The 15,138-nt window shown below is 48.6% G+C and overlaps 1 protein-coding gene across 2 annotated transcripts in view; it reads left to right on the top strand.

Annotated features, from left to right (window-relative positions):
• The window catches only part of LOC118221614 (adenosine kinase-like), a 116,047-nt gene that overhangs the window by 94,421 nt on the left and 6,488 nt on the right, over positions 1-15,138 (top strand). For both annotated transcript variants that reach the window (XM_035406840.1, XM_035406841.1), the window contains exon 9: positions 5,708-5,822. In XM_035406840.1, the coding sequence (XP_035262731.1) occupies positions 5,708-5,822 (115 nt within the window). The remainder of the gene's footprint in view (positions 1-5,707; positions 5,823-15,138) is intronic.

Here is a 15,138-nt window from a genome sequence, read left to right as displayed (position 1 = left end):
GGTTGTGTGAAGCTCGCCTGTTAAGAGCAGTTATGATGAAAGTGCACGCAATCGTGTGGCTGCACTGAACTGATTGTTTTACTGAACCGGGTGTGTGAGGGGCGGGGGGTGGGGGGGGGGGGGGGGGGGGGGGGGGGGGGGGGGGGGGGGGAGGGGGAGTGCGTGTGGCTGATTAGCGATAAACTGAAAGTGATTGGCTGCTCGTGATCTCTGTGTCGCGTGATGATAAAAAAGATGGCAGCGCTGGACGGAGCCGGCCCCGTGTGCTTGTGGCCCCCGGGAGCCGCAGACTGAAGCGCGCCTGGTTTAAATTCAGCCGCGGCGACAGATTGCGTTTCCTGTTACCTGCTGACCACCTCAGTATCAGCCTTTCCATTAGCACTCACTCACAGGCTCTCACACCCTTTTTTTATTTTTATTTTATTTTTATTTTTATACTCAAGACTGCAGAGGCTTTTAAAGCTTGAGTTCCAGGGCTTGTTCAGGAAGGCCCTTAAAGACCTGGCGCTTGGGGGGGGGGGGGGGGGTACGGTGTCGTGTTGTTGATGGTTTTGGGACCGTAGGGTCCGGGTTCCTTCACGGTCCTGCGTTAAGGTCACCCGCGGACGCCGCTGTCTTTTGGGGGGGGGGGGGGGCGTTACCGCTGGGCTAAGGAGCGGGGCCGTTCCCATCACACCAGCGCGGGGGGGCAGGGGGGGGAGGAGGGGCACAGAGACGTTCCTCCTGCTTCCGGCGCCTCTTGATGGGTTAATTAGGAAGAGGCTCTGGCGGGCGATGGAGGGATGAAAGCGAAAAGCACGCTGGAGAATTCCGCGCCCCCCCTCTCCCCCCATCCTGAGCGCGTACGCACATGTTCTGTGCGAGATTCCGCGCGGAGATAACCTGTTTTTTCTACAGCGCGGTGGATTTAAGCTCGTTAATGTAATGTAATGTAATGTTTCACACCGTCTCCACGCAGTCCCAGAACACCCCCCCACTCCACCCGCCTTTTAGCTTCGGAAATCAACGGAGCCAGCTGGGAATTTTAGGATCCGCCACGGGGGGGGTCTTCGCGGTGCCACAGCGGATGCTTTGCCGGGTAGTGAGAATTGAGATTGTTCTGTGCATCTCCCCCCCCCTCGCTTTCCAACCCCCCCCGCCTGAGCTTAAGGAATAGCTAATCGGATGCAAAGCGAGCCTGCACTATGTCAATAAACTGCAGTTTGTACTTCCTTGTTGTATTTGATGATGAAACTAAAAACGTACCAGCGGACTGGTGTGTGTGTTGAAAGCCTTTTATTTTCCCGTGAAATTATGGAATTGAGGAAGGGCAGTGGTGGCATGGATTAACCACAAAGGAGAGGTTATTATTGACCTGACACGTTCTGTGGGAAGGGAATTTTCATTGGTTTGTCACCTTTTAATGCCGACTAGTTTTCCAATAAGTAGCAGAATGCGTGGTTGCTCAGAGTTCTTAAATTGATGGGTTTATTTCAGATTGGCGAGTCCGTCATTAGCAGTGACGTTTTGATTTGGTGTTGGCGTGATGAGTCGGTCAGGCCTCCTAGTGTTGGCGTTTCATTAGATCTTCCCAACAATGGCACAGGTGCCCACAAAATACCAGCTGCCACGAGAGACAGCGACACCTCTCCTGCCATTGTTACACCTTTTTATCCTGCGCTCCACGGACTGCAGTGTGGAAAACGGTCACACACACACACACACACATGCACAAACACACACACACACACATGCACAAACACACGCACATGCATGTACGCACACACACGCATCCGCACACCCAAGCACACACACACGTTACACGTGTAGTAAATGTATATATATATATGTACATGTACGTATAGCAAATATCCTTTAAAGTAGGCAAGCGGATTTCAGGTTACTGTGAATTTTCCTGTGTTACTGAAAATGTACGTTTTGTTCCAAGAAGAGGAGAGGGGCGGGGGGGGCGGGGGGGGCGGCGGAGGCGGAGAGCAAAAGAGGGCTTTTTGTGCTCCAGGTTTTCAAGTTCTTACAAAACATCTGTTTTTTGAATGGATGTTTGCTGCATCAGAACCTGTTATACATCTGAATGCGCGTGGCAGACTGCTTTACACGAGCTCTTTGATTCCATTTCCCCTCTCCGGGACTACGGGCCCTTTATGACGCCCGCCCGTCATCGCCTCGCTCTGAAAGGTGCTTCGGATCAACAATCGCATCTCAGCCGTGTTCTGTGCCGCGTACAACGAAGCTGTAATGACTAATCTTATCTGTGCGTATCCAGCGTTGAAATGAGTTTTTTTTTTTTTTTTTTTTTTTTTTTGGAGTGTGAAATGACAAGCGCGGTAAATGTATTCACTCACTTTGAATTAGAGCAGCTATCTGAAGAATATCTTGGCCTCTGTCTGTTTTTTTTATGTTCGATTCAGGTACGCTATAGTGTTTAGCATGTAGTAATGGAAGCCTGTGGGGCCAGATATATGTAAGCCTACGTGAAACTCACAGTGCGAAGGGTGGCCTGACGAGGGTGTGTTTGTGTGTATGCAGTCTGTGTGAAATTAACTTATTCACTAAGGCTACTGCTAATTACAGAACCAGTGACTGGAACTCCCTACTAATCACATTTTGTGTTTGAAGCTGAGCTTAAATTTTTTAAAAAACAACTCCTGTTTAGTGGATGGAACATCTTCGTTGGATGTGGGGAAATTGATGTGTCTTCTGGTGCGACATAAGAGCGTTTCCAGTGCTGCAGACAGAGCAGGTCAAAATGCGGGCTGTGATACTCCAGCTGAGCCGGCCGTCGTCGATTGAATTAATCCAGATGCGAGAGAGTGTGACGTTGCGAGGAGCTCGACTATCGCCAGGATGGAATGGGAACATTGTGTGGGAGGTTCTAGGTTGTCTTTTATTTCTCCCAGAAGAGTAATTATTTCTATGGCTGGGTGTTTGTCACTGAAGCATAGGTGTCGCGGATTTGATGGTTTTTGGCAGTTCCCCTGTTTCTTGCTGCAAAGACTCTTTCTTAGAGGCCTATACCTGTCTCCGTCTTGCTTGCACCTTCATTTATGCCTGATTTTTGGAGGCGGAGAAATTTCCCAAAAAATTTGACCCTCGTTCATTAAGTGACCTTTAGTAAATCAACGGAATAGCTGATCAGCCACACTCTGCCCGTTATGTACAGGATCCTCCCTTACATGCATGTGCGTTAAGAAGCGCACCTTGCGATGAATCGCATGCTGTACATCACACCTTTACTGCACTTCCAGCCACATGCACCTCTTTGATACATAAGAAGCGTGTTTCTGGGGCTGGATGAGTCATATCTGCACCCGAAACGAGTCACGAAAGGCAGGCAAATCTGGCCCGTTGTTTTTTTGTTTTTTGTTTTTTCCCCTTACCTGCACTTCACTTTTTTGAATATTTTTGTATTTTTTTTTATTTTTATGGCGGCATGTTCACTGCCCTGTGGAGAGGCCGCCGTTCTGCCCTGTCTGTGGAGAGTGCATTTCCCTAATCCTGACAGTGTTCCGCCCTGCTGCCTCTCTCTGAGCACTGGGTCTGAAAATTTAAATCCTGAGACTCTCAACATTTGGAGGTACGGAGGTGTCGGGCGGGGTGGAGTGTAGAGGGTGTGGGGGGGGGGGGCGGCGGGAGAGGGTTGTGGGGGGGGGGGGGGGTAGAGGGTGTGGGGGGTGGGTGGGGTGGAGTGTATGGGGTGGGGGGGTAAAGGGTGTTGGGGGGGTTGGGGTGGAGGGTATGGGGTGGGGGGTAGAGGTTGGAGGGGTGGAGGGTAGAGGGTGTGGGGGTGGGGTAGATGGGGGGGTGGGATGGAGGGTACGGGGTGGGGGGGTGGATGTGTGTGGGGGGGGTAGAGGGTTGTGGGGGGGTTGGGGTGGAGGGTGTTGGGGGGGTGGAGGGTAGAGGGTGTGGGTGTGGGGTAGATGGGGGGGTGGGTTGGGGGGGGTTGCAGCAGCTGGCGTTGGCCGTGAAACACCGCTGCTCTCTCAGAAACAGAACCCGTCGGGCGCTAGTTAGCGACGGCGCTGAGAGACCCCCGATCCCGGGTTTGGCTGCGGGACAGCGGCGCGGGCGGGGGGGGGGGGGCTTGGCACGGTGCCAGGGCCCCAGACTCCGTGGCTGCAGTTTCGTCTGGATCGGGGGGGGAGGGAAGGGGTGAGGATGGAAGTCACCCCAACCCCCTACCCCCCAACCTCCCCGCTCCGCCCCCCTCTCTGCTGCTGCCCGCCAGCTGGTGGGTGCAGAGATTAGGAAACGCAGATGATCTGGCCCTGCTCTCTGAGATCCAGGCCCGGGCTCTCTCAGCACACCGCCCGCTTTGGGCCGCTTTGTTGCAGTCAGTTGTTTTTTTTGTTTTTTTTTGTTGTTCTATTTCTGTTTCCCCCCCCCCCCCCCATTGCTCTGAGTTTTTGAAGCTCATGCTTCTTTACCAAAGAGTCGTTTGGTGCTTTTGTGAAATTAGAAGACTTAAAAAAAATGATTTTATAAGTCAGCGAATCAGACGGTCTGTCGGTGACTAAGCAGGTTTGTCGCTGGCCCCCGAGCCGCAGTGTTACAGGCTGCTGGCCGAGGGGCCGGGGGGGGGCGGGGGGGCCGGGGGGGGGGGGCGGGGCAGCCCTCCGCCATCTGCCCGAAAAGCCGCTCGGCGGGTCAGCGTGGAGAGTGACTGGAGCAGCCCGCTTCTGTCCGTCTCTCCATCTTATTTCACTTTTCCTTTTATCGTTTGTCGTTTCCATTCAGCATTTCAGGACTGAACGCTTGTAATCTACTTCCCAGGACATTTATTTATTTTTATTTTTTAAATTAGACTCTCTTTCATCAGTAGAACCTTCATCCTTTAAAGTGCCTTTGCGTGTGCGGTTTGCTTATTTATTGCATGTCCGGGGATTTTATATATTTAGGTGCCTTTTTTTCTGGAAAAAAAAACACTCAGTGCCTCGAGCAAAACAAAGACAACATATTTGGAATAGTATACAGGAGAAGTTAACCTATAATTATTTTATTTTATTATTATCTTCATTGAAAAACCTGTTTTAAATCCCCAGGTATTTGCATTCCGTTTGGTGGCCATCTTGATTAATTTATTCCTGAATTCTGAAATGATTTCCTCTCCATTTTGACAAGGAGCCTGGTTTTTGTCTCATCATAATGCGTTTGAACTTTGATATAATGATATTAAACAGCTGTTACATATTTTTCCACTTAACCGACATACTTTGTTTCTGTGACTGACAGACTGGCAAGACTGTGTAAGTGGCAAAAGATGTAAAACGTGCATGAATTCATTATTCAGAGTAACAGAAAAGGCTCATGGCTGTCATATTGAATCTGGGTCTAAACTGATGTTGTATGGTATATTCTTATTTCCACAATTACACGAACATTAAATTTGAAATTCATATTTTTAGAGAATTCACCCTTCTAAGTGATTCGGTGACCCATTCCGAGACTGATCTTATAAATATTTGTTATGTCAAGCTGTACGTGCTCTATTGTGCTTTTGTGATAATGAAGCCATACCAGATCCATTGTAATTCAAAGTAGCTCTTTTGTCTGCAGATGATGTCTTGATTTCAGGCCGTACCTCCTTTCTGAACCCGCAGTAATTAGCCTGGTGTAACTACGCACAGCAGCCTGACTGATTTTGGTAGACGTTTTGTTGTTGGTGTCGTGATCGGTAAAAAAACGGCGTCTCCTGTTTCCTCCGCAGACGGAAGACATTAAAGAAATCGCGCGGATGGCCCAGAGGCTGCCCAAGGAGAACAAGAAGAGGCAGCGGATCGTGGTTTTCACGCAGGGGAAGGACGAGACCGTGGCGACTAAAGGTATGCGAGCCGCACCTGTAGCCACACCTGTAGCCACACCTGTAGTCACACCTGTAGCCACACCTGTAGAACGTCAGAACCTGAAGCCGCGCGGTCGGGAGGTCATCAGCGAAGCAGCAGCAGCAGCACATGAGCGCATTTCAGTTTCGTACGAAGGCGTTCCTTACTCCGCTTGCGGTGGTATGCGGTTTTTCTCGCGCGCGGAATCAAGGCCAGTAGCATCGCACATGAAAACGGCGACACTTACTGAGATCTGAGAAACCAAATCGATAGGAAAAAAAAACAAGACAGCAGGCGCAACAGCAACAGATAAAATTGTTCAGAGGGTTTCTGGTAAAATAAGCCAGAACGACTTGGTGGAGAGCGAGAGGGACAGAGTGTTTTCGTTGATTGGTGAGGTGGTGAATGTTGAGAACCCTTCCCCCATTAGCACAGGTAATTGAGGAGTGGCTCCTGTAAGCAGGCTTGACCTGCTGCCTTTTCTGAAGTACCGATGCAGTTTGTCAAGAACAGGCAAACAAAATCAACTGTTGTCCTCAGTCTTGGAGGCTGGATTACCGTTGGGCGAGGGAAAATGATCTGTAACACTTTGCCTGAAGCCGATATTACACTGTCTTTAGTGTGGTGTAACGCCCTTCCCAAATGGCCATGACAGTGTATTACGGTTTAAGAGTGATGTCATTGCACTGACAAAATGTATATCGCGAGCACACTTTCAGGTATTTTGACATCTGCTTCATAATATTTTGTGCATACATCATGAAAGTCACATATTGCTTGTCGTGACCCGTAAGCCACCGTTGTGGCTGGTATCGATAGCCATTATGTCATAAATATGGAATTATTATGTGGGCGAAACGGCGTGCAGTTCATGTGAAGTGCTGTCGTGTGGTCGCAGTGTTTTTTTCGAGGAGCTGTGAGGACAGTAACTTCGGGTTGCTGTCTGTGTGTGTGTACATGTTTGAGAAATGGGAAACTCCCCGCCTCAGCCCAAAAACACCAGTGAGTTCTGGAGAATGACGTGGGCCTCTTCCTCGGTTTTCGTTCCTAATACAGAGTAGCCTCGTGAGTTTCCCCAATTAGAGCTTTGCTTTACAGTCTGCTCTGCAGTCTTCATCGTTTCTCAGTGTTTCATTATCGATTAAACATCCTTGGGCATTTGTGATTATGTTAATGCATTAGATTCTCTCAAAATTCCTTTACCCATAAGCGGACTTATTGGCGATTTGTCTGAGCCGCGTAATATAATATACAGTACTTCCCCTATAAATACATATTGATAATTTAATATCAGAATGTTTAGATTTTCCCATATAATCACTGGATAAGTACAGAACCTTTTTGAAAGAGAGTGATTTATTTCGTCTTTTTTTTTCCCATCCCCGTAACGGCGTTTGAGATGCCTTCGCCCTGGACTCTGGCCTCTCGTTCTCGCGGATGCAGGCTACGTACCCAAATCCGTTGCACCCTCAGCCATTGCTATGGTAACGGGGAGAAGGTGGAGGTGCTTTTTGAGGATACGTGCATAGCTGAGGAGTCGCAGCCGAAGCTGATTAGGTAGCGCGGGTTCGCCGTTCGAAAACACCGCGGGTGTCAGGAGAGGCCAGGCGGTGTTCTGCTTTTACCGCTTTTTGTGTGCAAAATGTTACGCGCGTAGGAAACAGGGGGCCTTGCTCATTTTAAAGATTATATCTTTTGTCGAATAGCACTGGCATTTGTGAATTCATTACTGTGCGGGGAACGGCGGGCTTGTGTAATATATGAGATTATTTCCCTGGCTGTCCTCACTGCCTGTGTGTGCATGAGATGGCCTCAGGTTAATAGACCGTGTCTCTCATCCCTTATATTTATTCAGAATAAACAACAGAAGCATTAATGACTATTTTTTAAATAATTGTGTGAGTCTAGCATTCAGATATAGTGGGAGTGATTATTTTTTTTAAATCATTTTTATGGGTTTTCTCTCCTGGGATTTCATTTCCTCAATGAAGGCGGAACGGAGGCCAAGAGACGGGGCTGTAGCGGGATGGAACTGCGATCGCAGGAAACCCGAAAAGCGGCACGAGCGCTTCCGGTGTCGTTAAACGCACCTCGCGCCGTCGCCGGCGAGAAACATCGCACCCCCTACTCAGGGTCTGTTTCCCGGCTCGCGAGCTTCCGAAAACCCAGACGCCGTCGCGGCGTACCGAGAAAAGATCTGCGCCGCAAAAATGGAAGTCGCTGCTCAGAAATGATGCTGTGCGTTCTGACTCTCCCTTAATTATGATTTTTAACTATTAATTATTTTTAAAACAGGGCTCTGTGTGTCATGCGTGAGTCCCTATGGGACTGAAGGACAGGAAATGGTGGCGAATAATACCAGCTAGCACCTCACCCGGGCTGGGTGTGGGGGGCGGAGCCGAGTAGCTCCGTGAACTTTATATAAAATTTTGTGACGGATGGCGGGGGGACGAGGGGGGCGAGGGGGACGGCTGCATTCCGGCAGCGTTCGCAAAAATGGCAAACGTGATAAATGTCACGGAATGGCGGGGATGAGCGGGGGGGACGGGGCGGGACGGGGCGACGGGACGGGGGAAAGGACGCTTCGGAGCGCTCCCGCCGACGGTCACCGCCGCCGAATAAACGTCAGCGAAACGGGAGGATTGAGGATTCTCATTTCCCAGAGGCGGGGCTCTAACGAGCTCGACCTCTCGTCTCGTCTGTGATTGGCTGCCGTGCCGCGGCACGCTCCGTCGCCGGGCCGACGACCTGTCAGCTGATTAAGCCGTTTAATAACGATTAAGGCCATAAAAACGCTCGTCCTGCCGGGGTCATTCTCAAAAGAGACGCCAATTTGTTATTGTTGTTTTCATCTTTTTTACTTCTCTCCCTCCCTCCCTCCCTCCCTCTATTAAAGTGGCCCCTTTTCCACCTCTCGGCATTAAGCGCGCCTGATGGAAGCGGGGAGAGAGGAGCGCGGTGCTTAATTTAGCAGCCGGGCGCACGGCTGAGGCGAGCGGGGGCCTCTCCGGCACACCTATTAGAGCCCTAATTAAGATGGCCGCCGCCTGAACCTATGCGGGCGAAGGCTCTGACAAACGCCGCTGCGGCGGGGGCTGCTCCTTTAATCGGCGATGAGGGGCCGGATAAACCCTGACTCAGGCGCTCCGGGTCGTAAAAGCCCTCTGGGGGGGGGGGGGGGGGCGGGGGAGGCGAAGGGAGGGGGGGAGGCAGCGCAGACTCTCGCCGTGAAGCACTTTTTAGAAGGAGCCGGCCCCACGTGCGGCATCCCAACGAGGAAGAATAATTTGAATAGCAGCGTCAGAAGCAAGGAGGGGGGGATGGGGGGGCCTTGTTTTGAATTAAATGCCGGGCTGTTCTCTATGGTTGGTTGTTTTGCCTGGTCACTATAAGGGGAGAATTCTCTCTAGCCTAGCCTAGCATAGCCTAGCCTAGCCCACCTATGTGTCTTCTGTTCATGGTGATAAAGTTTATTTGTCATGGAGAAGAATGGAGAATTTGCCATGTTTTGTGGACACGTATCTCTATGAATGCGCCTGCAGTTGCATTTCGAGCAAGTCCCAAACTGTCATTTTGTAGCATGCTAGAATCAATAAATGCTTTTGTGCAGCTACATCTTTAAAAGTGACATTTTAAGTGACATGTTTATCTATTATTGAAACCGTTACCTCTAGAAAGTGACGTGCTAGTCTCGTAAAATGCCATTTTTGTGTAATGTGTATTAGAAATGTATGTGGTTGAATGCATTGCTTTGTGTTTATGTAGGATATAACAGTCCATTCATAAAGTAAATGGGTTAATAAGTGACTTTTATGCTTTGTGGGTAAAACAGAGGGGGATATTTTGAATGATGGTGCTCTGAGTGTAGCTCCAGCACAGTAGCTATTATGGAATAATGGAAGCCATCACCTGAGTCCGCTGTTTCCCGCGACGATGAGTGATGTCAGCAATTTGCGGCTTATTCTTTGAAAGTACATTCTCCATCGTCCTTCCTGGCAGAGGTCCCAAGCCTTGCCTGTCCCATCATGGCATAGCTGCCTGTCCTGTCATGGCATAGCTACCTGTCCCGTCATGACATAGCTGCCTGTCCCGTCGTGACATAACTGCCTGTCATGCTGTTTAAAGTAGATAAGCTGGTTCTCTCGTTTTTAGGAGAGATTTGCATATTGTTTGTGGTTTTCAAGGATTTTTTTATGATTGTTTTGTCCTGACTTGTTTTTTTTGTATATATTTTTTTCTTCTCTCCAGGGATCGACCTTTTGATTACCTGAAGTGGTTTTTTTTCCTCTGAAGGTGATTATTCACTGATAAAGAGCATGCTCGAAAAGCGTGATGCATCGGTATATTAGAAATGATTCCATCAATTTCAGAGATTTATACCGGGTTATTATCGTCTAATGCCTTGCTTACAGGCCACGTCAACACAGCAGCACACTCGGGTGCATCATTAGAAGCAGAAACATTGATTTTATTTTATTTTTAAGCAGTCAGAAATCAGATACGTTGACATAATCACACGGCTCCAGGACTACCGATGAGAGTAATCGGCAGGATGTCATTTTTTTTACCCCGTTTTATTTATTTATTTTTAATGAAAACGTACTGTACTGTAATTCCGTGGGAAGATGGTGGCAGTCGTTTGTCACCGCGCGGTGCTGTGAGTGTGCACGCCTCGGCCTGGGAGAGAGAGCGATGCGCTTCAGTCTAATGAGCGAACGCGGGAACAGCTGTCACATGCCACACAAGAGACGCGCTCAGGGGCCAGGATTGGCCTGGCACACTCATTTCTTCTTTTCTCTCTCTCTCTCTCTCTCTCTTTTCCTCCCTCTTCTCTCCCGTCCGTCTGATACGTGCTCTCGCTCGTGCGAATCTGAACTCTTGACCTCCGGAGGTGGGCGTGGTCACCCGAGCGGCGCAGACACGTGCGTCCCTTGTGCCGTGTGCCGGCGCCGCGTGCCAAGCGGAGAGGCGTGTGCGTCAGACCTTCGCCCAGGTCTTCCGCCACGTGTCCTCTGAGGCCTTCGGGCTACGCCCCGCCCCTTCTCAAAACGCCACAGTTCCGTCTCCGATTCTGAGTCCTGAGTTCGCACCCTGAGGGTGTCACGCACGCACGCACACCGACACACACACGCGTGCGGGACGTGTCCCTCCCATGGCCCAGGTCTGGGGGCGGAGAGTAATTAGCACAGGCCTGATGTGTTCCATGTCATGTGACATGTGACACGTGTCATCCTGAGGGAGGATGGACTGCCCGTCAGCTGCCTGCTCTCCTTAATTATGACCTCTCCGCTCGGGAGCCTGATCTGATTAGCATCACAATGGAGCCTGAGGATCAAATCAGTGGCTCCTTTCAAAAGGTCCGGTTATTGTTTTTTTCTCTTCTTTTTAAAAATTTTTTTTAATGAAGACATGGAATTATTCCGCCACCTAATTATCACAATTGTCTTTTTTGTCTATTGTTCACCGTTTAATCGTTTATCTGATTAAGTCTTAGAAGGTTTTTTTTTTTTTTTTTCTTTCTCAGTAATCTTCTTGGCAGTGGACGTAAATCACGGTCATATGTTTTTCCGACTCGTCGTAAAAGTGGATGCCAGTTATGACGGGGAAGCAGATTGAATGTTGACTTGTCGTTAACTTGGCTCGTTAGCTGCCAAGAAAGTGGGATCCTTGTTTTGCTTGCAGAGTTTCATTTGGCATGAAAGTGAGGGGAGCAGTCCAGAAAAAGTATTATTTGGCAGTTGGCACGCAGTAAAACGCCTTATTTTTCAGCCTTCATAAAGACCAAACAGAGGCCCTGTTCTTTAACTTTCATCTGCAGCAGCGAATAGACTTTGCTCTCAATGGTCCAGTTGAAAGGTATTATTAAAATGTTTCACTGGGCAATATTGGATTAAAAAATGAGTTGCGTGTAGTTCTAATGCATAAAATGGAAAAGGAAGGAAATCCACGCTGTTTTGTTTGCTGGTCTTTCATAGAAATGCATAAAGTTCTATTCCGCCTGAGTTCGCTGGGAACCTCTGTTTATGTCGCACATAAACGGTTTTTAATGCTTTTGCTAAGCAGCAAAAAAAAAGTGAAACGTATCTGCGTCTTGTACACAAATTAATCACCGACTGGGCCAGACTTCCTCTTGGTATGGAATCTTGTAAACCATTAATTCAAGCCGTTCCTTCCCCGGTTGACTGAGAGGGTTCCAGAAACGCTAATTGGCGATGTTAAGAGCGGCTCTTCATTACCGCTAACGCTTTCCCAATAGTTACATTCGGGCCCTGGGGCTATTTTCCCCTTGTTGTTCAGAAACCTGTATTTAACCGCAGAACAGGCTAATAGTTTTGTGAAAGGGAGTAAATAAATCTTCGCAGCCACGAAAGTTAATCCTGTACCCCTTTTTTTTTTTTCATCTTTACAAGTCAACAAGGAAACCAATTTAAGTTTCTCCGTGGACTTGTAAAGCAAGGACAGTGAAGTCATAATAATAATGCAAGAAAAAAAAAAAAAAACCTCCCCTGCTCTCTCTTCAAGTAATATTTACATACAGAAAGCAAGCCAATAACAACAAAGAATCCGAGTGTTGGCAGCTAAGCTTTCATTACCATCCCGATTAAAGAACGGTGCCAATGGGCTTTTTGTGTTATACATTAACAGAAAATTGGTCTTGGAATAGCCGCGGACTTAACTGCAGCTGACTCTGTCTAGCCAAGTTTAATAACCTGCTTCAAAAAACAAGAGAATTGATGAACCCCCCTAGTTTTTAATGTGTGCTAGTATTTAATCATTATATAAAGAGAAGTTGTATAATATTCAGTATAATTTCTGAAGTAAAAAAGAAAAGAGATGGACTACTATGACCTTGATTGTGCTGTAAACATATGTGGTCTGTGTTTGAGTGTGTGTTCTTGTGTGTGTGCATGTGTGCTTGAGTCGGTGTGCGTATGTCCTTGTGTGTGTGCGTGGGTGGGTGTGTACAGCCTATGTTCAGTACCCATATTTATGTAATATGTATTTCATGACCATATTCATCATTTGAATGACCAAAGTATATCGGTTTTTCTAAATTAATTCATGCTTATTTTTTTACTTTAAGCCTCTGCTGCTTGTCTCCCTGCTCCACAGCTGGGTTCACTGGCACCCCGGGCTTTTGAGAGACTTTCAGACCCAGTCCGTACCCCGTCCGTACCCCGTCCGTACCCCGTCTGTACCCTGTCCGTACCCCATCCGTACCCCGTCCGTACCCCGTCCGTACCCCATCCGTACCCCGTCCGTACCCCATCCGTACCCTGTCCGTACCCCAACCGTACCCCGTCCCTACCCCGTCCGTACCCCGTCCTGATCCCGTACTGACCCCGATCGGGCCCTGTTTGGATCCGGAATGGTGGCCTGTCTCTGCTCAGCCCCGCTCGTTTCACACGTCCTGCTGTTATTATCATATCAATTGACGCGGCTAGCAGGAGACAAAGCGGCCGTGTGGGAAACGCCCACCGCATCACGCGCCATTAAACACCAATGCCTCTGCCACGGACCTGCGCCACTCCGGCCTGGCTCACCACCGCGAAGCTGCTGCTTGCTTTCCCATAGATCATGAAATATGGACTTCTTGCCCATTGCACATTTATTTTGCAAGCTTTTGGATGCTCTGCATATGGAACTGATTTTGTAATGAATGCATTCATAGAAGTTATTCGGACTGCTGTGAATGGAGCGCAATCACATTTTTAATTTTTGGGTTGTGGATTTGTTTTATTTTATTTTATTTTTATATTATTTTTGGGTGTCCCACTTTGCGCAGCACTTTAAATGTTTATTGTTGTGTATGAATGCGAATGCCTGCACAGGCCTGAGAGTGAAACTGGTCTTTGGCTGCACGCAGACACACAGAGAGTTTAGCACTTCCTGTAGCCACGCTGGGTGTGCCGCGATGTGCAGATACGCTCCGTTCTCATAGTTCTGAAATGAGTCATCGCGACCCAGTCACCTGGAGCCTCCCCAGCCCGCCAGAGAGGTCTGACCCTGGACCCGCTGAGCAAGGGCATAGGGACGGCTGCCTGTGCACCATCCCCCCCCCCTTTAAAAAGGCTAGGTTTTATTTGGAATGTTTTGTTTTGTTCCTCTGAATTCTAAGTCAGTGTTCTAGAACTCCGTAGCTTTCGGTTGCCAGCAGTGATTGTGACATCAGCGTTAGAATGTTCTGTTAAGAATGTTCTAGTTGCATGCTTGTGACCTCACACCCTGAAGGGTTAGAGCAGAGCAGAGCAGACTCAGCCAGCCCTAGTCCTGCTGCTTCTATTCGCAGCACAAGGTCACACTCCTCCAGTAACCATTTGGAGAAAACTGCCCCCCCCCCTCCCTCCCTCTGCTGTAATGCAATCATAGTAATAATAATGTTATGAAAGATTTAAATGATTTATTGAGGAACGGCTGGGTTCGTGTTTACACTCCTCACTACTTCATGAACTAAACGCTGGTGTACCAAACGCAGGACAGAGCCAAGTGCAGTCTTTCTCTAACTGGGGGGAGGGTTTATAGTTCATGTCTGGACATTAACACATTAGCTGTGGTTGCTATTATAAGCTTTATGTGTGTAGTTCACCACTTACACTGGTCGACTCTCGCCCACTCGTCCAGCTTTTCCTCCTCCTTGTGTGTTGCAGTTAAAAACCCGGCACATTGTCTGGAGGGTTTGGCTAATGAAAAGCTCCAAAGCCAAAGATCATTTGAGTTAGTTGTTGTTGTTGTTGTTTTGATGTTGCAGGTTATTGGTTGTTGATTTTCTTTGTGTATAACCTCTCTATAAGCCAAACGAACAGAGAGTTCTCCCAGGTACGTGCTGTGTGTAAGTGCATTAGCTGTCTGACCGTGTCACAACTGCAGGTTCAGTGTTGTTGACTCATGTCCGGTGACCCTGGGCATTCACAATCCAGCCCGTTTTGGCCATTTTCCAAACCTGACACCGTTTTCCGTGCGGTTTTTCACGGTGCAGTCACAGAAACAGGTGCAGTGTGTAATGTTGCGCGTGTCTAGAAAAATCTGGCAGACTGCTTGGCAGTCTGCGTTGTCTGCCCCTGAGCACTGAACGAAGATTTCATTGTCAGAGAGTAACACATACTACAGTCTTTACGCCCCCCTCTTTTATTTTATTTGACTCATCCTCATTTTTATCCTCCCCAGGAACAGAAGACCAAATTGATTTACCCCCCCCACCCCCCCCTGGATTTACAGGGGACTTACAAATGTGCGTGGACGGGATGTTCAGATGGTAGCTACAGGGCGAATAGGACAGAAGCAATGACAGAATGTATTCCTATTGAAGGTTGTTGAA

Source organism: Anguilla anguilla, chromosome 2, assembly GCF_013347855.1.
Source record: "Anguilla anguilla isolate fAngAng1 chromosome 2, fAngAng1.pri, whole genome shotgun sequence".
NCBI lineage: Eukaryota > Metazoa > Chordata > Actinopteri > Anguilliformes > Anguillidae > Anguilla > Anguilla anguilla.
The sequence above is the reverse complement of the archived record's forward strand: the minus strand, read 5'-3'. Positions and strand labels throughout refer to the sequence as shown.